Source organism: Fringilla coelebs (assembly GCF_963513975.1).
Source record: "Fringilla coelebs genome assembly, chromosome: 4".
NCBI lineage: Eukaryota > Metazoa > Chordata > Aves > Passeriformes > Fringillidae > Fringilla > Fringilla coelebs.
The window spans coordinates 36730718-36756666 of record NC_140032.1 but is presented as its reverse complement, the minus strand read 5'-3'; the positions used below and the strand labels follow the sequence as shown (position 1 = coordinate 36756666).

General features: G+C 42.1%; 1 protein-coding gene across 1 annotated transcript in view; it reads left to right on the top strand.

The window, feature by feature from the left end:
• Positions 1-18217: 18217 nt before the first annotated feature.
• Positions 18218-25949, top strand: part of GALNT7 (polypeptide N-acetylgalactosaminyltransferase 7) — a gene marked incomplete at its 5' end in the record, with an annotated part of 68778 nt that continues 61046 nt past the window's right edge. Inside the window, one exon of the mRNA XM_084203799.1 lies at positions 18218-18343. Within this exon, the coding sequence (XP_084059925.1) occupies positions 18218-18343 (126 nt within the window). The remainder of the gene's footprint in view (positions 18344-25949) is intronic.

Genomic DNA, 25949 nt, shown 5'->3' with positions numbered 1-25949 from the left:
ATTATTATATCAGTAATAAAGAAAACAGTTTGCATTTCAGATTAAGAGACAGCAGTATATCACAAAATATTTACTCTGCCCAGAAGAGCAGCACTGTACAGACTATTTAACAGCAATTTGTGTATTCATTTAAAGATTACATCTTTTCTTTAATGAAGGTTTTTATTTGTGTGCTAAGTAGTTTTCTGTAAGTAAAAGGATCATTGGATTTATATTCTGTGAAAAGCAGTAGTGATTTAGATCTGAGTTTTTATAGCATGTGGCATGTAAGGTGTGTTTCTCTTCTTGTGGATGTTGTTTAGATTTTTTTTTTAACTAGACCATAGTCTTTTTTTGCTTTTCTGGGGAGAACCAACATAAGCTCATAAGTGTTCTACTTTTAAGCAATGTACAAAACCTAACCTCTTTGTTAGCTTAGTGATCTTACACCATTTGCTGACATTCACCAAAGAAGAACATTTTCACTGAGAATGGATCTTGGTCCCTCTCTTTTCTCTGGTTTTATTGAAAAAACCCAAAACCCAAACATATGATCTCATCAGTTGACTTGAGGGGAAAAAAAGATCAAAAAACACCTCCTCAGAGCACCTATTTTTCCAAAGATTATGGAGACGTGAGGGGAGATAAGAGCAGGGAGCACAGAAGGGCTAGGAAGAATGCACTCAGTGCATAGCCCTGGGGCAGACTCTTGGTCCTTCTGTGCCCTGTGAGCTGAGTGAACTGGCACAAGGGGGTTTTGTACTGCTGTAATTAGAGTGCATCTGGTCACAAAACTGGATTGCAGGCCTCTCTGTAAGCTTTACTGATTGCAATGGTGACAGCTGTGTGCAAGGGTCAAATATGAGCTTACTTGCATGGAGATGTTCCCATCTGCAAAGCCCCAGTGAAAGTTTTGTGGCTCTGCAGTGCAGGGTGGTTTGTGATTCTGTGAACAGCAGCTGCTCATGTGAAGGAGGGCAAGAAGTCTGCTAGTTCTTAATGAAATACAAGGGGAATACCTGTTGGCACTTGGCTTCTCCCCAAAAAGATGGAGCTGCTGTAACTCCCCTTACAAGGTGCACCACCACTCACTGTTTTGAAGCACATGTTCTCAGGCCACAGTGAAGTGTAGAAGAGGTCCCTAAGTGGACCTTTTCCATGACAAAATTCAAAAAGAAGTAATTTGCCTCATAAATGCCATAGCTACCTATCTATAGCAAAATACACCATATCAGATAACCCAGGCAGCATCTGTATATCCTCACCTTATTGCTCTATTGCTTGTGGCAATGATGCCTCAGAAGAAATCCCCTGGACTAGAGCTGGGGCTCTGGCTCCCACTGCCATGGCAACAGAAGTGCTGCCTGCTGAAAAAGCCAGCTGAGTCCAGAAAAGGTCACCAGAGTTCTTTAGAAACCCTGGGAAACCCTTTATCCTCAAAGAAAGAGAAAGAGGCTCAAGTCTGAAGCTGAAAAGACAAAATAGTTTGCCAATGGTGAGCATACAAAACTTCGAGTTGATCTCATGAAGCATATTTTGAATGTGTTTTAATTGCCTTCAGAGCTATTTAAGCACTCTGCATGGTTTTAGGAGGGAACTGGAGGGTGAAAAGGCTTGGAGAGCAAGGATGGGAAGATTGTGGTTTTCTTCAGTTGTCACAGCTAGAATTTATTTACAAGGCTGTAAGGACTAAGGCCTTATGGAAAAATGCCCCAGAGTTGCAAGAGCTGGCACAAAAAGCAGAAGGTATCTTTGGCTTCTTTTCCACACTGTCCCAGTCCAGCACTTGGCAGAGTAGATATAAAACACAGAACGCTGCTTTTGGGAGTGCTTGTTACAGTACCAGATCTGGGGCTCTCAGACACAGCTTGGTCCCACGCTTTGTGGCATCCTGGAGTTGTAAGAACCATTGGATCAATTTACCAGATCCTGGCAGGATCAGCTTCTGAGTGGAAAGCTTTTTAAAAAGTTGCAATTCTTTAAGCACCCTTTCATGCTTAAGGCTGTATATGATTGCAGGAGTTCACTCTTGCCTGCTTAAAGCATTTGTGTAATGCTTCCATAAACCTGTAAAAACTAGATCTGACAATAACTGCATTGCAAAGAAAAGCATTTTTCCCCCAGGAAAAGATGTATTAAAGCTGCTGGGGTTAATACAGGGAAGAAGGTGAATGCACAGCAGCAAAGGTAGCCTGGCTCCTTGACCCAAAACATTGTGCTGCCAAGGAACAAAAGCCTGACTCCAATCACCTTTCCTTTGCCTCTCCTAAAGCAGCCATGCCAAGTCACATCACTGGGCAGCAAAATGAAAAAAAAGATGCCATCACCACCCCCCCACCCACCCCCCCAAACTCTCTGTATTTAAAAGGGATAAGCCAAAAGGTGCTGGATGGGAAATGTATTGAGGATTCAGACACATCATCAGTACTGCAACCTTCTCTACTCCCAGTGCATGCTAAGCAAGGAGGTGATTCTGAATGCAGGAAACTTTTTTTCTTCAAAATGAACACTTTTAGATACCTACAAATGCTTGGTGTGACAGTTGTATTACTAAGATGTAAAGGGCTTAAAAAAGAAGTATAAAAGCATAGTTGGTACAAGGAATAGAAAAGAATGAAGCCTTCTAAACACTTTAATGTGTGAAATACTCAATAGTTCTTAACTTCTTTTTTAATTCTTTGCCTTTCTACCTGTCTTTCAGATTTTCATGTCTATGCATGTTATTCTTGTAACCTTAACATTTTCCAGGGTCTGTAAAAGTCTGCCCCTAACAGTTCTGGTTATGTTTTTCTTCAGCAAACAGTTAATTCCAATGAATGGGTATTGCTGTTTTAATTATGGAAAAGTCAATATACTTATGCAGCTTTGGGCAGCATGACAGACACAGCACAAGCCTAAATACCCTGGTTATCAAATTACTTAGGCATATGTATAACTTTATGATAACAGGGTCCATGGTAAAACGACTATCACATAATTGCTGAGGAAAGTGGAAGGGAGATGAGGCCATGTGTGAAAAACCATACGTGTACTAGATAGCCTTTTTTTTTCCCCCCTCTTGCCTCCCTTCCAGGAGGCTTGCGTAGCATTCTTACTCTCCAGTTCTTTGTAATTATGTTTCCCATAGCTCATGATGAATGGTATCAGCTAACCAAAAAGCTGCTGATGGGGCAAAACCATGGCATTCAAAATCTGGTGATATATTGAGGAAGTAGTAGCACAACATGCATTTTTGGTGTGCAAGGGGCTTCAACACATGCTTTGACTAGCTCAGAAGAAAACAGCAGGATGAGATGTGGTTTCATTGTGTCAGGGGAGGTGAAGGAAGGAAAAAAAGCAGTAATACGTGGCTGCATCCTGGATTGCATCAGGAAGTTGGATTTCAGGTTGACAAATGTCCCTCAGCACCCAGGGAGAGCACACACAGCAGCGGGTGTGGTGCAGGAGTGCCGGGCTGGCCTGAGGCAATGCAAATACTCGAGCACCAGCCGGTGCAATCAGTGAAGCCACCTCACCCTGTTTGGCACGCTGATATAGCTGTGCTACAGCATCATTGCGAAGGCAAACAATGGTATCCGAGGTTAGACCCAGCCAACCCAGCCCAAATCACCAGGTCAGGCAGACTGCAGGCAATAGTTACACGAGAGGCAGGCTTACCTGTCATGCAGTTTGATGGGAAATAATAATAGAGAGTATAACGGACTATGAGATATCAGGAACCCAATGTATGCAAATCCCAAGCATTTTAGACTAACATTTTGGGCATTGCTAACCTGAGAAATGTGTTCCATGAGTCTACCATTTTTGATTGGACTGAGATTTTCCATAAGATATCTACAAGTTGCTGCCACTTATCAGTGGATATGTGGTCAGGCAAAGAACGGGAATGAGTTGCCTGTTAAAGAAATGTGTAGTGCAAATATTTTATGCACACAAATGCTAAGTGCAGAGTGGAGGCAAATTGGACAAAAACTGCCGCGTGTATCAGCTGCTGCTAAGAATGACACACCCTCGGGTTTTAAAGTTAAGGGTAGATGTTCACAAGCTCCTCAAGCACAATAAGTAACTTGAAAGAGAAAAGGCTAACTGTGCTGTAAAGGATCCATGCTCCAAGCACAGTGTTTACAAGTCAGCAGCACAAAGAAACTGATTTTTTAAAAATCTTTAAACTCTAAAGAGTAAATCTTTATAGCAGTGCAAGGGAGTCATGCCCACAAATCTCATTATTCTGAAAGCTGCTTAGAAACTTTAGCCCTTAGAGTCAACATACCACAATGCATTCAGAAGTATGATTTCAGAGTTACAAATGCTTCTTACAATTAGCTAATTTAAAATTTAAAAAAAAAAAAGGAAAGAAGGATACGAAAAATTAGGATTTAAAAGGATTTACAAGGAAATAATTGGGGGAGGGGGTGTTATAAGTAAAGAAGGAGGTAATTGAAAGGGATTGAGAGGAATACAGTAGGAAGTGGATGTGGTTAAGGCATTCACAAGATTAGTTTAAAAAGAGCATGGTAAAACTGGAAGTAAGAAGCCAAATCCTGGGACAAATGAATATAGTTTCTTTGATGTATTTCGAGCTGCATGATTTATACATCCTCAGCATCTGGCCTGTGGACCTTAAGAATGATTGGGCAAAAATAGTGATTAAAGCTTATTAAAATACTACCCAAAAAAGCAGTATGCAGAATTTGATGCACAAAAGCTTCTTATACTTTCAGAGATTAAATACCTAGTCAATGGTCCTGAACAGCTGCAGGTATTTCAGCCTCAGGAGTCTTACAGAATTAAGAAATTTAACAGTAATAAAAGCGTTGACTTGCTATGCAAGCTGGTTTATTGAAAAAAAAAAGTCACAGGATTCATTACTGCTTTAGAGATGGATTGTGAGCTTGAAACTCATTTTCAAATGTCTTCACAACAAAGCAGGATGATATGAATGCTAAAATTGGGGTGGATGAAGGCAATTTGAGGTGATGAGTAAAGCTCTGGCACGCAAATGATACGGATTCTAATTAGTGCAGATACACCTTTTGAAATTCCTGCGGGGGTTCTGTATCTATAGAAAACATATTGAAATCCTGGATAAGTAGGTTGCGTGTGCACGTGTGTGCCTGCCTGAGGTCTCAATTTCTTCCAGGATTAAGAGACATGCAAATACATGCCCCATCCTGTAGGTGCTCTAATAACAGCCTGGACTAGCCTGTGCTAGGCAATTGAGCAAACACAGGACAAGGATGCATAATAGACAGTGTACCAAGCAAAAAGAAAACAGAGAAAGATAAAGAAAGAAGTGAACCAGGTCAGCATAACAGTACTCAAACTTTGTACTCCTTGCTAAGCCTGCAGAGCTCCTAGGATCCTTTTGCATTTTGCATACTGAAATTTCAAAACCAGAAGGCAAGGTAATCTCTGTCCTGATGTTAAGCAGAACCATTTCCAAGATGACTCCTATTTCATTTGCCTTGCTTCAGAGAGCCAGTACCATGTTCAGAGCACTGTCAGTATTAAGGAAGAGTAGATGAGCACTGAGAGTTTCATGCTCTTAAAAATAAACAGTGTCAGCAGGATACATAAAATAATGTATTGAATTTGAAACACAACATCACAGGAGAGTGAAGAAAACCAGACATATCTGCTGAGGAATTCTGGACAGATCAATTTACATAATGATGTTCTTTATTTTAGAAGTTGGACAGGACAGCGCTTGAGATCTGAAGTAAACAACAATGGACACCAGGCCTTTATTATGTCAAAAGAAAAGAGAAACTGTATCCTTTTTTTTTTTTTTTTAGCTTGGCTCAAAGCTTATCAGGATGCTCATCCCCAGAACCCCTGAGCTTAGACTTGGCAGAAAGTTGGGTGTGTTCAGACAACTACGCGAAGATTTGTTAGCTTGATTTCTGCTGCCTCTTTAGAGCTCAGGTTTTGGTGCACAATACAAGGATTGTTGTAATGAAGGCATGTGCTGCTATGCAGAGCTGAGGAACATCAAAGTCATAAACTTAGGCAAGGTGCAGGTATTTGTTGAGGACTTTGACTGTCAGAAGCTCTTGAACCATGACATCCATTTGCTGAGTGATTTTGCCTGTTTGCATTTTATATCAGGTCTCAGGTTTCATCAGCGACAGGCTGTTATCACCCAAAGTGCTGGAGACTTGTTTGGTCACTGTGAGAAGCTCTTCCCATACCTGCAAATAGCAGGGAGAAGGCTGTGACACCAGCTTTAGAAAGATCTGGCTTTATCTTAGTCTGTGTAACAGGTGTAAATGCTGATGCTATTGCTGGTCCTTTCCATGCATCATGGTGCATGGTGAAACACTTGCCTTCCTACTGGCAATTATTGTGGATAGTTGAATGGAGAGAATCATTTAACTGTACCCAGATAATTGACCAGGAAACTGGAATCCTGGTATCAGGAGCCTAATGAGGAATTCATAATATATAAAACAATCTTTTTTTTTTTTTTTTTTTTTTTGAGGGAGAGGAAAGAATGGCAGACTAACAAAAGGGCAGTAAAAGGAGAGGAAGAACTAGGTGAAAGCTTTGAATGATCAGAGAGGATACTATTATGATATGAAGCAATTTCTAGCATTCAAGGCATACAATAAACTGTTTTAATTTTTCAACAACAATGCAAGTCATGCAGGCACATAAAAACTTAAAAGCTCTTTTTAAAATAATAGCATACATTTTACATGTACTATATGTACTCATTCTCTCAGAAAGTGCAAGTTATTTATCATTCTTGTCTAAGCTAATAGTGCATCTCTGTCTGGATTGCAAAGTTTAATTAACTTCTGTAGGTGTTACAAGGAAGATTATGCCTAGCTGAGTCTAAAATCCACATTCTTGAATGTAGAGCATTTTTAAATCAACATGACTGATACACTTTTCTAATAACAACTTCATATTTTTCTGCTTCATACAGAGCAGTAGCGTTCCAAGTTTAGACCCTGTAGAATCCACACAAATAGCACACCTTTCTCTCTCATCAAGATGCAGTCATGAAGACTAGAGATAGCTCTAACAACTGTAACTTTTGCTCTGCTACTTAAGGCTGATCAGTTTGAGATGCTGGTCACAAAAAAGATGGTGAAACTTTAGTAGCCTCGTGGGCATTGTACATGATGGGAAATTACAAGATTAGAGAGCATTTTTGGGTCTTCATTTTGCTACCACCACTAAAGCAGTCTGTGCAGAGTTTGAATTGGGTGATGAAGCACAAGAAGGGCTAAATCTCCAAAGCAAAAGGACAAAGATGCTATAATCTCTCAATAGTGGTAACTATCCCACAGTATCAAGCTTATTTTGGTATCTTACTTACTTACTTACTTACTTACTAATATTACTTCCTGATACTAATAGCATCAGGAAGCTTATCACAGTTAAAAACACCAGGAGAAATCTAGTTCATCCTTCTGCTCTGAATTGAGCTGCATGACCAAAATTCAGACAGAGCCACATATGCTTAAAGGACTCTTAGGTACAGTCAGAAATTTGGGCCATGACAAAAAAGACGTGAGTCCTTCTCCTCTGGTGAAGTCCAGTATCATAATAGGGGACCTTGGTGGAAGAGAAATGTGAATTGTGAGAGCTTACACTAAGCTGGAATGGTTTTAATATCATATCACCAGCCAGTGTACATTTTTTACCTGTCAAAATGTCACAATATTTTTTTACCTGTCTGTGCATTCAGGCTAAGACGTTAAATGCAAGACAGCAGCATTCAGCAATTTCACTGCATTGGCTATGGATTGCAATACACCTATTGTACTTTTGCTGCAGGTACACTCACCCTATGACTAGAAAATCTGCCTTCCTCCTCCTAGTGTGAAATAAAACATAAGATGACTTTACAAACACAGGTGCTAAGTATGTCAATGACCCAAAACTGCACATGTGGAGGGCAGGGAAATCTTAATTCATGCAGAACTCATGGCTGATACTAATTTGACAATTTTTCTAGTGACGTTAAAGAAATAAAGAAGTTTTGCTATATGGATTTTTTAGTGTGTTAGTAATGAGCATTTATGAATAGCATTTCCTGCTTTAGTAATCAACTTACATAGGAAAGGAAAATGAGTATGTGACAAATCTGCATCTTATTTACATTTTTAGTATTACATAATCCTGAAGGTATCAGTGGAAGCATTTAAATGAAGGTCTTGACAACAATCCTGTACGAAATGCAGTGAAAATCCTTTTGATGTTTAACTAAAGGAGATTGCAAGGACATAATTTGCGCAGTGGAGGATGTAGTTTAAAAACATACCCCACCCACTGCAGAAATGCCTATGCTGTTCTTTGCCTGTATTTTAAAGTTAATACATCTCCAATAGCAGGTATTTCTTGTTCTACAAGTAGTAAGTTGTCTTGTCATATAGTACTTTACCATCAGGTATAAAAAAAAATCCACTGGCTCTTTGCATAGATGAATGCATGTTTACAGAGCATTGATTCCAAAAGTCACGATACTTTTCACCCTCATTATACAAATGTGGCACTGCTTGAGACAGCCAGCACCTTGCATAATTGCATATAAATTTTGCATTGCTAATTAACAGTCTGTTTTTAGTGCTGTGATTCTGTGCTTCACTATGGTGATACACAGGACATGGGTGCAGTGTGTCCTTAGTTCAGTAATTGCTCTGGGTTATTTTTCCAGTTGCATATCCACTGCTCCACCGTGTTGGCTTGTCTTGATTTAAGCACCTCCCAGAGCTGTTATGTGTCTTTGCAAACTGTTTATGTAATTCTGGTAATGACCATGGCAGACTGCAGGCTGCAGCTTGAAGTGCAAAAATACAATTTTGTTCCTTAACTTTTGCTGATGTTCAGTAGGCTTTTAGGTGGAATTTTTATTGTGTTTTTAGATCTTTCTCCTTTTCTGATTTTAGTTTGATTAAGCACTTTGTATTCACATTTGGCTTGGAAAAAGGAAAAAGTATGTGATTCTTTTGAATAGCAGATTCGAACTTGGAGATGAGAAGGCTGGTAAATTTCATCCTTAAAACAACTGGGGGTGAAATCTTGGCTCTGTTTAAATATGGCAACATTCCAGTAATTTCAAGTGAAGCTATTTGCCTCTACTACTTCACATCCTAAGGGCTCTGTAAATTGTTGCATAAACATTATGTAGTTATACAATGTAAAAAAACCACTCCCATTTGCCTTTAGAAAAGGGAAAATCTTCACCTAAGGTAACATCTTTGCTGCCAGGTTTCTGAGGGAGAAGCTGACAGAGGTAATCCAGCAGTGATGGAATATTCTGGGATTAATTAGACGTGGCCTAGATACACAGGAGAGAGTATCAGAGCTGACCTAAATGTTGGGAGGAACAGTGCCTCTATCTCCTGCTTTCTTCTAATCAGCCCTGACACCAAAGACTAAGCAGGCCAAGTTGGAGAGACTGTGGATATAAACCTGAAAGAGAGGCAAATTGTTGCACTCATTTTCATTCATATTATAAGTCCACTTATTTAAATCTAAAATGTTTTGAAGACATGTTCACTTCTGTATCTTGAAGGTTAGTAAGAAGTCATCCAGGTTTTCCAAGCAGTTAGCCAACAGTCTACAAAAGTCCTGCTGTAAATCACCATACTTTACTGAATATGAAGTTTTCCTGTCATTTCTTCTTTGTCCCAAAGCACTGTTTGGAGGGGAAAAGAAAAAACAATTAATTACACAGATGTTGTGATCATTTTGGGATATATACAAATGTCAGAGTTGTTGATAGTAAATCAGGAATGAAATAAACTTCACTTCAGCCTAAGGTTTACAGGGGCAGCTTTCATTACTCAAAGGATCAGGGAATAGGAATAAATCAGTGATTCCTCAGTTTAATTTGAAATAATGTTAATTGGATTAGTCTTCTGCTCTATAAATATGCTTTTCAAGTTGAAACAAGTAATTTTTTTTTTAAGGACAAAACTGTAAATCAACCTTTTCCCACTTACAGAGTAAACTCTAACATCTAAACCTAAGGGATGTCCCTGATTTGATCAAACTACTCAGAACAAAGATTTAGTTAAGCCAGAGCAAAAATAGAGGTAGAGTCTAGAGATCTGCTTCTTGCTAATTGCACACACCTGGGAATTTAGAAAAGTTTTTAATTTGACTACTCAGCCAACTAGTTTTTAAATCATTGCATTTTGTCTTGAATTTACCCCAACCAGCAGCCAAGCCCCACACAGCTGCTCACTCCCCCACGAGCAAGATCAGGGAGAGAATCAGAAAGGTAAAAGCCAGAGAATTCGTGGACAAAATAATAAAGATAAAAACAGTTTAAGGGGGAAAGCAAAAGCCAAGCACACAAGCAAAGCAAAACAAGGAATTAATTCACTGCTTCCCATGGGCAAGCAGGTGCTCAGCGATCTCCAAGAGAGCAGGGCCCCATCACATCTAATGGTAACTTGGGAAGACAACCACCATCACTCCAAATGTACCTCCCTTTATCCCTCTTCCCCCACTTTATATACTGAGCATGACGCCAGATGGTCTGGAGGTCACTTTGGGTCACCTGTCCTGGCTGTGTCCCCTCCCAAGCACCCCCAGTCTCCTCCCCAGCATGGCAGGATGAAAAGCAGAAAAGGCCTTGGCTCTGTGCAACCCCTGCTCAGCAATGACAAAAACATCTCCCCATTATCAGCCCCGTGTTCAGCACAAACCCAAAACACAGCCCATCCCAGCCACTGGGAAGAGAATTAACTCCACCCCAGCCAAAACCAGCACACTGGTGTATATTAGAAAAAGGGGTTGAGTGGCAGTGAGCTGAGAGAGCTGGAAACCTGCGGTATTTGAAGATGGATAAGATCCTGACATTATCCCTCTAACTTGTCATGGGTGACTGAAAAGCAGCGGAGTTTGGTTTGCCAAGATGACTTTATTACAATTCTTCGCTTTCATTTCAATGTCTTTTTGACATGTCTAATAATTTTTTCTCTAAAGTTGGTTGGGTTTGGGGTTTTTTGGAGAGTTGGGTTTGTTTGGGATTGTTTGGGTTTTTTGTGGGGGAGCATTTTTGTTGGATTTTTTGGTTCTTTTTTGGGTTTTTTTGTTTGTTTGTTTTTGTTGAGCTCTCAGTTTGGGAAAAAGATGGAAAGCATACTAAAAAAATTGAAAGAATTATCTACATTGATACCTGAGCTAAAGCTATAAAAGTTAGAAATCATTTAATTAATACCAAGTAGGAATATCTGTCTGGAGCTTTGAACCTGAGAAAAGGGAAAATTTCCCCAGAATTCTGCACTACATGGTGTACTAAAGCCCTTATGAAATCTATTTCATTATGATTCTATTTAGTGGAAGACTTGAATGTGTGCAATGTTATGATACAACAGCTGCTATTGCCTGCAATTCCCACAAAACATGCCTTTTATAATAGAATCATTTCATTGAATTACTAATCAATACAACTTGGTGTCAGACAATACATAATAGAAATAATCTACTGTTTAAGAATTTCTCTCCAAATGACAGCTTACTAAGAAAAGAGGCTGCTCGGCATTGTGGTGTTTGTTTCCAGCCACCAAGAACATCAAACTCACAGTGTATAAAATCTTCAAAGAATTAAGATAGCTCGGAGCTTTCTTAGGCTTCAAAATAAGAATTCATAGCATTTCAAAAGCAATGCTTTTGTGATTCTCTGCTACTAAGATCCTTAACTTCCAGTTACCAATTTGTGATATATACCACAAACTTCATATGGCTAATGGCAGTAGTCTTGGTATCATTCTCTGTGGCAGACAGCACTCACATTCCCCAGGACCCCAGTTTGAAAATCAGAGTCTGGAAGGATTCTGCAATGTTATTCAGTGTATAAATCTATCTATTGGACTGGTCTTTTCCAGTAATTATTCATGGACCTTTTATGCATTTATGTAAAATGAGGCAGGCCACTCTTCCTGGAACAGTGAGTAAGCTAAGGAACAAAAAAGATATCCTGGTTTTAGCATTTAATAACTGTTGTACATCCACACTTTTCCATGTAACCAATTTTGAGTGTCTTTTTTTATTTGCCTGTGCGACTTCATAAGGCTTTATCTTGTGCAAATTTGACATGTTAGCTTCTCTAATGCTTTACAAATGCTTCATGTCTTCAACAGTTAGGTTTTGTTTGATTTTGAACAACATGGCAGAATATATCCTGAAAAGAGTTGTGTCAAACTTATTGAAGGTTTATGGCTGATAAATGATACTGAATTGATAATACTCGAGTTGCCAGTTATTTATTAAACTATCGACAGTTTATCACTAAATAACAAAATTCCTAAGAAATGCAAAAATCTAATTAATCTACAGTTGTAAAATTTTCAATTTTTTCTCTCAAAGTCACTGTGGTTCTTGTTCAGACTGACAATTTCATCAAATTAACTCCACTAAAAGTCTTTTAGAAAAACAACTCAGCATCTGAAATTGTGGGTGTTTACAACATTCCTTTTTTCAGTATAACAGAAATTGCAGCAACCTCTTTCAATTTTCTCTGCCCTAGATTCAGGAAATGATGCAAGTTTAATTTCTGTTTTAAATGCTCAGAAATATGGCACCTTGGGAAAGGAGATTTTCCAGACCTGAGACTGGTCTGAGTATATGACTACTCCTACTTTTGTCTGGCTCAAAATACAGGTAAGTTTCTCTGAAAAGTAATTTTAAATATATATATTGCTTTTTAAATGGAAAAACCATGCTCAGAATCATTCCATTTCTTCTCTTACTTAAATGAAACGCCCACATAACAGACCATCCCATCCACTATTTTAATGAGATCTAAATCTGTCAAGGATTGTCAACACTCATCAGTGTGGATATTTTGAGGACTTGTAGGTGCAAAAGAAGGTAATTTTTTCTAGACAAAAGCAGTATTAATAATACAACATAGTTCATAAACATTGACTGGTACTCATTATCAGAAAGGGCAGGTGGAAAAAAAATCATTTTACATTCCAATCTTCGGGACATTGGTAGAATCCAGACCAGTACAAAATAATGAGCTTGCTTACTGTTGCTGTGTGGGAAAAGAGAAGAGGAGCTAGAGGTGATACTGCAGGAATTAAACAGACTAAGTAGGCATGACAGGAGTATGGGGGCTAAATGTAATGACAGGAACTTCAAAACACATTCTGCATAAAAGTGACAGGAAAAGCAAAGGAGGCGAACATCACTCTGCCAAAAGCATCTATTCAAATGCTGAAACACTGAAGGATAATTTTTGGTAGGACATGCATGGCTAAACTGCTGGCTTAAAAAAAGGATAAGTGAGAATTACAGGAAGAATGCTACTAAATACTGGAGATCATGAACACAAAACAGTGAAGATTAAGCAATCATAGTCTAAGTTGCAACAGCATATATTAAGTACTCCCTAGAGGTACTTTGATTAAAGTACTTTTAAAACAATCTCAGAAATTAGGAAGAATTTAAAATCCTGTACTTCAGTTCCTTTTTGTCAACTCTGAGGTTAAATATACACACATGGTAAATATTTAGGGCATAACTTTATATTCATCATAATGTATGCCAAACTGTGCCCTTTGGATTATTCCTTGCAGTGACCACCTCATTAATCCAGAATCTCTCTTCAAATCCTTCAGTGCTGGGGGTGGTGTCACAAGGGAGAATGAGCTTAAAATAAGTAAGGGAGATGTGGCCAGGCATCTTCAGCCACACATTGAGCTCCTACCTTCTCAGATGAAAATTAGGGAAGATGTGTCTTGGATTCCACCAGGACACCCCAGGACTCCAACAGGCAGTACTAATAAATCTGCTGTAGGGCTAAGACACTGCACGAGCTTTCTGTAAGGGTCAACAGCCAGCTCACCTCAGATCCAAAGTAACAGTGCAGGAAACAGCAAAGGCTTTGTTCAGAGATGACCATCTAAATGCAAGGTCAGGATGGGAAAAGAGATTACGTGGAACTGGAAGGTTTCACTAGAGCAAAGGTGTTGCTTGTGTTGAGAGTATTCTGTTTAGGAAGGCAAGTTACTTTCTGCCAGCTGGCATTTTCCATCACTTTCTTTAATCAAAGCATGACCGAGTTTGCTGTTACATGAAGGCTAGAGTACATCGTGTAGGGAAATACTGCACTTAATGAAGTGTTGGTAGTTATATCTGGAAACATCTAAGGAAAGTGTAACTGTTTGAGGTCTAGAATCCATTTGTCATGGTTTAACCTCAGCTGGCAGCTAAGCACCACACCACCTCTCACACACTCCCCCACCAGGATGTGGGTGAGAACTGGAAGAGTAAAAGTAGGAGAACTTTTGGGTTGAAATAAAGGCATTTAAATAAGTAAAGGAAAAGCTATGCACACAAGCAAAGCAAAAGAAGAAACTTATTTGCCCCTTCCCATAGGCAAGTGAGTGTTCAGCCATCTCCAAGAAATCTGGGCTTCATCATGCCTAAAGGTGACTTGGGAAGACAAACAACATCACTCCAAATGTCCCCATCCCTTCCTTCTTCTTCCCCCACTTTATGTACTGAGCATGGTGCCATATGGTCTAGAATATCCCTTTGATCAGTGGAGGACAGCTGTCCCAGCTGTGTCCTCTCCCAATTCCTTGTGTACCCCCAGCTTCCTGCCTGGTGGCATGGGGTGAGGAGCACAAAAGGCCTTGATCCTGGGCAAGCCCTGCGCAGCAGCAACCAAAACATCCTGGTGTTATCCTTTCCAGCACAAAACCAAAATGTAGCTCCATGCCAGCCACTCTGAAGATAAACTCTACCCCAACCAAAACCAGCACACCATTGCTAATTTCAAATATTTAATTTCAAACCTATTTATGTGACAAAAAAATCCCAGTTGTGTTTTGTGCTCTCTGCACTAAGCAGAAAGAAAATTTGGCCTCTGAACTGCAGATTTTACAAAGATTGTCTATGTGTTGATAGAAGAAAACTCTCAGATGAGCAAAATGTGAGGTTTTATGTAGAATGAAGCCTTTACAGCAGCTTGTTGTATTATGGAACTTTGTAATACGTGCTTTTCACCTTGAGAGGTACAAAAGTCTGTAGGAATTTCCTTTCAGACATTGTGTTCTGAACAAGAAGAGTAGTTTTTTGTGGCCAGATATTCAGGACAGAGTTAAGGGGTAGATCCACATCCAGATGCTTCTCCTATGCGAGCAACTGCATGAGGTTTTGACATTGGCTGCTCCAGACACCATCCCCCAAATCCCCAGCAATAAGCAACTGCATGGCTTAGGGGATTGGTAATCGGATACCTCACCTCCAGGTCATCCTAGGTCTCTGGTTCAAGAGCAGCAAGGCTTTGTAATGACTTAAATGCCATTGCATATTTATTTGGAGTCATACATGGAGAAGTGAACATATGATTTCTATGTGACAAGCAGTAGGTGTCCACATGCAGATACAAACATTGTGACAGTTGCCAGCCTGTTTGAAACATTTGAATGACTAAATATCAGTCTAACAGAGATTGATTAATTCCCTAATAACAGATTAGTGTTTTGTTTTAATACTGCCTGTGTAGTGAAAGCATAATGTTTTATATTTATATACTATGTACTTCTTTTACTTTTATATACACTTATATTTTTATATATAAATTTAGATTTACTTACATTTTGTAACTGAGTGGGACTAAAGCCTGTGTTTAACCCTCCATCTTTTTCTCTCCAGGTTGTAAAAGACTTTGAAAAGTGGTTTTGAATAGTACTGGAGGCAATCCAAAGCCAAATTTAATTTGAATTTTCTGTCTTAGCTGATACAAATTCAACAAGAGTGAAAATATGTTCTATAGGTCTTCTTAGGCACTTTACTACATAGGAGGAGCTGTAAGTGCAGATTTTGAAACTTCAGCATATCCTTAACAAGGATACAACTGAAATAAAACACTTCCAAGGTCAGTATTAATCTAATACTTCTGGAGTCAGACTGCATGGCTTGTACGTGAGAAGAAAAAAGGTAGATGATGCTCGCTGTTGAGGAATCGGGGCAGGCAGGTACAATGGTCAAACAGAAACATGACGCCTTCTCCAATCTGCTGTCATTGGTGGCTGCGGCAGAGAGAGGGGCTGGCTGGCATGAACACCCTGTCCATTGGCCCGTACTGCCTCCCAGTGGGCATCAGCTACTTCTCTTTCGGGATAAAACAAACACTGGGGTGTTTAAAATTCGTGAAGCCATTGTCAGAAGCCATTGTCGTCGGATAGCTAGCGGGGGAGTTCACTGACAGCGAGACTTTGGCAATCTAAAACCAAAACGACAAAGCTCTTGATCATCCTCCAAGCGTGTAGCTCTCTGTGAATCACGGATGTGTGGTTTACCTTTGCCTATGGCTTCGTGCAGAACATACACCTCCATCTGAAAAAAAAAACCCAAACCCAAATCTGGTTTCAGCAGGCAGCCTTACAAATGTGAGTTGCCATCATATCAGCTTGCATGCGAGGGCTCTGTCCCCACCACTCTCAGCTCTGAGGAGCAGCAGCAGAGCAGTATCCCATCCCATGGCTGTACCCTCTGTGCAGCGCTATAACTAACTTTTTCTTCTCACTTTCCTCAAGTGTGCTTAGAGCAACAGCACAGGACATTAAAAAGGGATGCCAAAAATGAAGAATGAAACAACATGAGGAAAGAGCACTGTTTGCTGCAGTTAGGTCTCCACTAAAGACTGCAGGAAGAGGTGGAGAGATGCTTCTATACTTCTCTGACAGCCTACCGACCTTCCCAGTTTACAGCCCCAACTTGCCTTTTCCTTCTGGGCTCGGCAAGCCAGGGGATCTGCTCAGAGCTAGGCACCTCATCTCTGTGTTTTCCATCCAAAAAACCCTAACGTCCCTCTCAGCCCTGTGCAGCTGTTGCTATCTACCTGAAAACAGTCACCTAAATATTTGTGTTGGGATATTTGTGTGGTTGCTGCAGCTGCACACAGGGAGGGGGCTTTGAGGAAAACAGCTCTGTGCTCCTGTGGAAGTCACAGGGCTGTGCAAACACTTATGAGGATTAGAGCTGTTGCTCATGTCTTAAACACTGCATTTATCTAAGTCTCATCCCTTGATCTTTTAGAATGAGAAAGAAAAAAAAAAAAGACATAGCGCAGTGCTATAGCACAAGCTATATGAATAAACAAATACTTCTGGGGCTAGGTGTGTCCAACTACAAAGGTCACTTAGGTGTGGGCAGTTTTTTCCTCCAAAGTTATCCTGTTCAAGGTGTAATATCCTGGTTTTTTCTGCAGGATATTTTTTCCTTATCACTGAAAGTTCAAGATCCATGGATCTGATACCCTCCCAGTGCACAGAAGAAATAGAATGGGAAAACATCGGAGCAAGGGGATAGTACTCAATACACAGAAAAAACCAAAAGTGGTATACATTGAAAGTGCTGGTTTTGCATCACTCTGGTTTTGGGAGAGCTCACGTTACTAGTTTTCTGGGTGTGTGTGCGTGCACGAGTGGCATTCCTTCAAAGGAGGAAATAGGATGCCTAACTTTTAGTGCAGAAAATTAGTAACAAAATAACACACAAGCTGTGGGGCTGATAGCATCTCTGTAATCTTGTACTTAATCTGCCATCCCCAAGAAAAATCTGTTGACTTTCCAGTTCTACTTTGGCCAGGCTGCACACAACAATTAATGGGCCTGCGTTACCCTACACCTATATGACAACCCCTGAAGTTAAACGTTTGCACCTTAATTTTTACAAATCGGTGCCCAAGCAAGCGCTGCTCACCCAACCGGGAAAACCGAAACCCCACTCGAGGCGTCCCACTGCTCCCTCCTTTCCCGGAGGGCTGCAGGCGCGGCTGGCCGCAGTGGCGGTCCGGGCGGGCGCAGGTGCACGGGAGCGCACGCCCGGCGCTGAGCCGGGGCGGGGGCAGGAGCGAGCGGCGGCCCGGGGCGAGGCGCTCCCGCCCCGGTGCGGGGCGGCCACGTGGAACCGCGCGGCTCCCGCGGCGGCCACTTCCTGCTCCGCATCACCCCGGCCGCTGCGCCCGGCGGGGAGGCAAGCGCGCAGCCCGCAGCCTACCGGGGCGGCGCGGGGGTGGGAGAAAAAAAGAGGGGGGAGGAAGAAAAAAAAAAAAAAAAAAGTTTGTACGTGCGGCGGCGGCGAGAGGACAGCCTCCGCAGGCGGGCGGCTGCCGGAGAGCAGCGGCGGCCGGGGGAGGCGGGGGAGCGGCGGCGGGGCCGTGCCGTGCGGTGCCGCGGGGGGCGGAAGGCGGCCGGTGCGCGGGGCCGGGCGCTGCGTGCTCGGCGGCGGGAGAGAGAGGGCGGGCGGGAGGATGCGGCTGAAGCTGGGCTTCCTGCTGCGCGCCGTGCTGCTGGCGGGCAGCTTCTTGGGGCTGCTGCTGCTCTGGTCCTCGCTGTCGCCCCGCGCCGAGGAGCCGGATCTCCCGGGACGGACGCGGGTGAGTGCGCGGCCGCGCCGGGCGCTGGGGCGGGCGCGACGGAGCGGGTGGCGGGGCCGCCGCCCGGGATGTGACCGGCGGCGGCTGCGGGCGGGCGGGGGGCGGCTGCCCGGGCTGCGGCCTGCGGAGCCTTGCAGGCCCGAGAGGGGAGTGCGGAGCGGCGGGGCCGGCCCCATCCGGCCCCCGGAGCCGGCGTCCCTGCCCGGGCGGCGGCGCGCCCCGGGGCTGCCCGCGGCGGGGCCCGGGGGCTCCGTGTTCCGCGGGGGCCCGGGCGGCCGAAGTCCGGTCCGCGCCGCCCCGCCCGGCTCGGAGCCGCCGCAGCCCCCCCGCCCGCGGCAGCGCGCCGCCGGTGTCCGCCACCGGCGCGGTGGTGCGGGCAGCGTCCCGCCGGGGCCCTCCCGTCCCCGGGACCTCCCCGCCGCCGGTGCCCTGGGCACCCGAAACGCGTGGGATCGTCTGCCCTTTGGGGGTTTTCCGCCCCTAAATAACCGCGCCGGTGTCCCCTGCGTAAGAGTCCCGCAAAGGTCCCCCGAAGCTTAAACAAAGGTGCAGGTGTTCCTTCGCCAACTCACCTAGCTGCCGCGGATCGGCTTCCCGGCGCTTTACTAACCAAAGGGCAGGTTTGGCCGAGGAGAAGCAGCAGATCAGGTAATTTAAGAGCAGCGCACGGAAAGCCAGAAGGCGCTGGATTTACCCATCTGCTGGTGCAGGTCTCCCATTCCGAAATGGTGGGAGCACAGGTGATACGCGAGGCGGGCAGCGCTTCAGCTAACTTGCAGAAATGCTTCAGGAGGTCAGACGAACAAATCTGCAGTATGAGTCTTGCCATGGCCTTGTATTAGTCAGGTGAAAATAATCTGACCCTTTGACACCAGGGTCTTAAAAGGAGTCAAAGTAATTCTTCCGTTTTCGCCAGATGTTTTAGAGCTCAGGAACATAACTGGACTTAAGGAGATTTGCTTGAAGTAAGATTAGCCAAGATTAAAATAATCTTGGTAAAGTCATAAAATTTTCCAGTGATTATCTTAAAAAGGGATCTTTTATTGTATGTTCATTAATGATCTTGGACCTCTCAATGGGCTGCTCTGGGTAATTGTGTAAGGCAAGTGAGTTGACATAACTCTTGTTTTTGGAAATGACTTTGGACTCCTTCAGCAGATGCTATGTCTTCTGAAGCTGCTCCAGTTTGCTGTAGCTTGGCAGTTACTGCTGAGATAATAGGCCATAGCGGGTTTTTTGAAGATAAGCAGTTTATTTATTAAGTGGTGAAGTTTCTGTAATCTGTTCTTCTCGGCACAACGTGGGATTTTCTGTGTGTGGAAAAATCTTCAGGAATTTATTTGTATACCCCTGAAGAAAATATCAGGCAGTAGAAGTTTTGCATGAAAACCAGTCAAATTACCTTTCCTGCTCAGGAAAGGACTGTGAGCAAGGGACCATCTCGGGGGAAAAAAATTGTGTTTGCATTGCTGTGTAGTACAGTGACCATCTTCAGATGCTTATTCTGGGGTGACCACTGAAGTATTGTAGCCTTGGTGTGTGTGTACTGTGTCAGCTTACTCAGGTGCTGTAATGCATCATGCTGTCCTTTCTCGTGAGCCTAAAGACTTTTGCTCTGAGACTTTTGAGCTGAACCCTTGTATCCACTTCCATTCACATGTGAGGTGTAGTTCAGAAGCCTTTTTTAGCTGGTTTCTGTACCAGTAAAAGAATTGCAAGAGTTTTTACACTCCTGTCCCTGATAAAGCAGCATTCTGTCTTGATTACCTGGTCTTGACCTGAGGAGGAAATATCCATGGCAGCCATTTCAGGAAATAATTCAGTCTTTGTTGAGAACAAATACAATTATATTAAGTAAACACTGTCAAAGATGAAATCTAAACAGAATATCTGATTAATTGGCTAGATCAGCTGTTTACTTGCCTTTGTGATGTATACGAACACACGCTGCTTCATCATTTTCTGTGGAACATTATATTGTTATTGCTGAATTCATGTTTCGGGTTGGAGTACATCCACCTCAGAAGCTGCTCAGGTAAGGGTTATGAATGAAACAGTAATGACTGTTTCCTACTAGTAGTGCTCTGGCATATTAGTGGGAAGCTGTCAGAGCCCAGGAGTATGTCCAGAGGTTAGGACCTCCATACCCTGCATCGTGTTAGGAGAGGCAGAGCTGGCCCCCTGAGCTGAGCTTTTATCTTGGAGTGTGCTCCCTGCAGCACCTGAGAACAGTGTGTGCCTTGGTACAGCATCAGCATAAGGGAAATAGGAGTCTCATCTAACCTGCTTCTCAGAAATGCAGTGGTGTGCCTTTGTTCAGTCCTAGAAATGCGTGTGTTTGCTCTGTTGTCAGTTGCTCAAAAGTTTGTTAAGCTGAAGATGACAGATAAATCTTCTTCCTGTACAACACCCTCCTCCCTTTTCTTGCGATAAGAGCTCTAACCAACAAATATGAAATTCCTTGTCAGACAGTACCAGCTTAAAATAGAATTTAGCTTTTTTGGCTAACTTCAGGCAGTATCCTTTTTCTCTCTGCAGTGTAACCTTGGGCACTTTTTAATAACACCAAAGCATCAAAGATGCAAAGATGAAAAGATTTGCTGTGTGGTGCTTTTTTATGTTTATAACCTTCAATGTTTTCCTGCCCACAGCAGCAGACAATAGGTAATAGAGAAAATCTTTCACTGTTATAAATATGAACCTTTAAAAAAATATCCTTTCAAATACTGTTTGTTTACTGATTTACAAGATTTCAAAGGTCTTTCAGAAAGTAAAAATGATTAATGTACAGAGAGTTTTCAAAACAAAAATGAAAGTGGAGAAGTAGGAAGGAAATGACAACCAAGTTGGTACTAGCACTATTACACTTAGCTGGAGATAGCGCCTTTCTTTCCAACAGAAGACTCTCACTGATGTATATGCTGAAGCTGGGAGGACAGAACTGTTCTCTCTTGAAACTTCCTCCAGGAATCCATTTGAGGAAAAAGTGCTTGTGGGATTTGGAGTGAAAGTTTAAGCATTCATTTGCATTATCAGAAATATCTAAAGACTAACTCTGATCCTTAAGAACTTTCAGTTTCCAGTCTAAATCAAATCGAAACAATGAAAATATATCAAGGTCTGTTCTCAGAGTCTTAAGTGCATATCTGCTTTTGTGTAAGTAAGGATACCTGCTATCTGATAGTAGGGATTGCAAGGCTGTGAGGAAAAATGAGGTAGAATCATTGATTTGATTACAATGTTGTGTCTTCTGGATGCTTTCTGATACCTTCTGGTCTTCTGGATCAAGGGGTCAGAGTTCTGGAGGCAGAAGGAAATTATTGAGAATCATAGAATCACAGAATATGCTGAGTTGGAGGGGACCCTTCAGGATCATCAATTCCAGCCCCTGTCCCTGTGCAGGACACTTCAGGAGTCACACCATCTCCGATCACACCACTGAGGCCATTGATGGTAACAAGATTGCTGTAGGGATCCCAGCTACAGTATTTGTTGTTCTCCAGCGAGATGTGTTGCTAATGATCAGCCTCAGAGGTACAGCCTTAAAGCTGCTGTTGTCAAGGAGTAGGTAGTACAGCAGGCAGAACCAATGGGCTGAAACAGTAAAGAAAGATTTGTTACTGAAAAGCTGAAAGCTTATTTAAAGGAGTAAATTGTACTGTAGTTCAACTTTATCTCTCCAAATCTGACCAATTACAAATAGCCCTATTCATTTGTCTATATGAAGGGCAGCGAGGAAGAGTGTCCAGTGTGTTCCCAGGGTCCAGAGGGACATTAGTAAGGTAGTAAAAGATTTGCTGGAAATGTGTGCCTGACCTTGCACGAGGCAGAAATGTAGTGATGAGACTGCTAAACCCACAAAATAAATTCCGTAGTCTGTCCTGTTCACAGGTATAATGAGGAGAACTTCCTGAAAATTTGGCACAGGTTGCTTGGCCTTATATCTGGGAACCTGGTGCTTCCGATTTGAAGCTTTACAGTAAATTCAGCATTTTCCATAACCACGACACTTGAGCCACCAATGGACTTGCCATATATTGAAGGCATTTAATTTTGTGTCTGCAAGTGACATGATTTTACTGGGATTTGGTTTAGGTCTTATTTGTTTATCAGTAGTTCTCAGACTTTCTGGACCATGTTGCAAGGGTTTTTTCAAAGTGTGCATGAGCAGTTGGACAACAACTGTCCCCTTCCTCCTTCCACCCCTGAAAGTGTGCGTGCCTCGGGTACCAGATGTAGTTAACAGGAGCTTGTGAGGTCAGTCTGCCACCCTTAGACATTTATACTCCCATTTCCCTGCCAGGACAGCTAACTGTCCTTGCTGCCAGATGTCACAGCAGCCATGCCAGAGTGAGGGAAGTGTGCTTGCCCTTTGGATAGGGACAGGAGGCTTTGCTGAGTGCCCTGGTCAGGTGGCAATTCCAGCACATCCCTCTGGTTCAGGAAACCAGATAATGATCTTGCAGCTGGGGCTGGGGGCCTTCACTAACTGCCAAGTTTAAACATTACAACTCCCACATGGCCAATAGAAGGTGGAGAATTTATGATGTGGAGGCAAAAGCTTTAGAAAAATAAGAAGAAATAAAAGCTGAATGGACATTTTCTAAGCTTTTTGATGACACCCTTTCTTCCCCACTTTAAGAACTGCTAATATCCTGTATACCTTGGCTTGATTGTCACTGAGATCTTAATGACGAGTTGCAGATTGAACTTCAATTGTTATTGTGGTTTATATTAGATTCCTTGTGTGGAAATCCCAGAGGAAATTGTTCACTTTTCCTTAAGGAGTAAGTGTGCTTAGAACAGAAACTGAGATGCAGCAATTTGCAGTTTATATCCTTACTGGAGGAAAGGCAGGAATTGAAATAAGATAAAAATCGCATTAAAAGGGGCAGTAGTGTTCAGTAATGAAGGATTTGAGTTTTCTGAACTTGGTAAAAATGTGATGCACGGTGGTACATAAGTGATTAAATGACAAAATAATCTCTCTCCAATTGTTATGTTTAGTTATCTATACATAGGTCACTTTTTAAACTAGTTTGCCTTTCCGTAATTGAGTGACACCAACACAAAGGACACTGCATCAGGTCTGCTACTCTGGCATTATCTGAAAGCTGAACACAATCATTCATCAGCTGGGTTTGAAAAGCTCTATTCAGGTGCAGGGCTAGATATAGCCACACTGCCTTCTACAATCAGAGCTGTAATAGGTCACCAGTTCTTGTGTGACATTCACCAGAAATTAACACCTTGGCAAACTTTTTATGCTCAACAAGTTTGAAGACTGTACACAGTGAGGAAATGAGCTTGCTATAGCCAAAGTATTGCTTTTGTAAAAAGTAACCATCACTTCTGACAGTAATTTTTTGTGTTGCTAGCAACATTAATAGGCAAAATGTTTTGAGATAATAAATTATAATTTTTTAATATGTGCTTTTATCTAAATTTGCTTTGAAAAAGCATGTAAAATCTATTACTCTTGGGAGAGTATAAAAACCCCAATCCCTATCATATTCAAAGGGAAGTAATTTGACAAGTGCTTCCAGTTATGTTGCAGAATCAATGACCACAGAGCAAATAATGTGAAGAAATGGGGAAAAAAGAAAGCCTATATGATACCTACAATTTAGTATAGATATATAAATTATATTTAAAATTTCTTGAACTCTCTTGTCATTCAAAAGCCATTGTATTACGTTAGGTAAAGAACTCATTATCTCAAGACTGTTAATTATATATATGTCCACTCCTTTTCAAAGGGCAGTTTTGCACCATTCTTATGTATGTGACAAGATTCCTTTTGTCCTGTTTTAGCCCCAAGTGTTACCATTTGTGAATAATGTAAAAGAACTGAAAAGCTGAAAAATCAAAGATTTTAAGCTAAAACTGGCATTTGCTTTTCAAGAATCCCATTGCAGAAGGAGAGTGATCTAGGGTATCCAGGGAACATTTGGCAGCATCCTCAGCATAGGATGAAAGGTGACTCTGCACACTTAGGTAAGATAATGCAACAAAAACATAGCAGTTGTATCTGTTGTGGGGATCACACAGGTAAAACTACTAATCTGTTGCAGTACCTAATAAATAAATAAACAACACCACAGAAATTGGGATCAACACCATTGATTGGGTAGTCTGTGATTTGTTCTTTTGGGAGAAAAAAAACAAACAAAATAGAAGTGGTAATTTGTGCTGCTTAGGGGCCAACAAGTGGGGCATTGAAAATAACATGTAATAAATTCCTCTTTTAAATGAAATTCTAGGTAAAAGTTAACTCTCAGTTTTAAAGCTAGTGAATATGCATGGCTAAGCTGAAGTAGTAGAAATTCTGATGCTAGTAAATTTCATTATTGCAAAAGACTCATTGGGTCATCAGGAGGACAGCATTATCCAGAAGTAGATATCTAGATTTTTCTCCACATAGCCAAGCAGCATTCACCTTCCCTAACCCAAGCTCAGCAGAGTTAAAATTGCTTGTATTGAGCTGAAGTTCTCTAATCAAAAATGACAGCATCTTTGTCCTATTTTTGTCAGATATTAAATCAGCATTACGGGAGACTGCCAAGTGGAAATAGGGCAGGATAAGCTGTTACATTAATAGGTTTGACATCTACCTTGGGGGGGGCTGGGAGGATGCTTTTTACAGTAACTAGGCCATATAATCTGAGAGGACTTTAAGTCTGGCAACAGTTACATTTAATGACTAGATTTACTCTGTAAGTATGGAAAACAAACGTCTGCTCTGGACGATTAGTTTAAAATTAGCAACATTAGAATTAGCAACACACTCTGTGATTCTTCACAGAGTATTCTGAGTTGGAAGGGACACACAAGGATGATCAGGTCCAACTCCCAGCCCTGCGCAGCACTATCCCTAAAAGTCACACCATGTGCCTCAGAGCGTTGTCCAAACTCTTCTGGAACTGTCAGGCTTGGTGGTGTGAGCGCTGCTCTGGGGAGCCTGTTCCAGTGCCCAACCACCCTCTGGGTGAAGAACACTTTCCTGTATCCAACCTAAACCTGCCCTGGCACAGCATCAGGCCATTCCCTCGGGTCCTGTCACCACTGGTGCTTTTCCAGCTGTGTGAGGGATGTTTTGTCCAGATGGATGCTGAGAGATGGTATCAAAAGCTTTAGGAAAATCCTACAATATTACATTGACTGGCTTCCCTTACTTGGGTCAACTACTTGGGTTACCTTGTCATGAAAGGAAATCAGATTTGGTAAGCAGGGTTTTGCTCTCCTCATGCAGTTGTGCTTGCAGTGGCTGTGTTGTCTTTCAGGCATTCTTCAATACCTCCCAGAATAATCTCCACAGCTTTACCAGTCACTGAAATGCGACTGACAGACCTGTGGCCTGTGTTTCTAGGGTCCTCCTTCTTGCCCTTTTTGAAAATTGGAACGTTGTTAACCAACTTCTAGTCATCTGGGGTATCTACAGATTCCCAAGGCCTTTCAAAAATCACCCAGAGAGGCTTTGTGATGACATTCTTGGATAAATCCCGTCAGGCCCCATACATTTATATGGACCCACGTGGAGCAGCAGATTCCTCACATCTTCAGGGTCAACTGGCAGTTTAACATTTTCACAGCCAGGGTAGTCCAT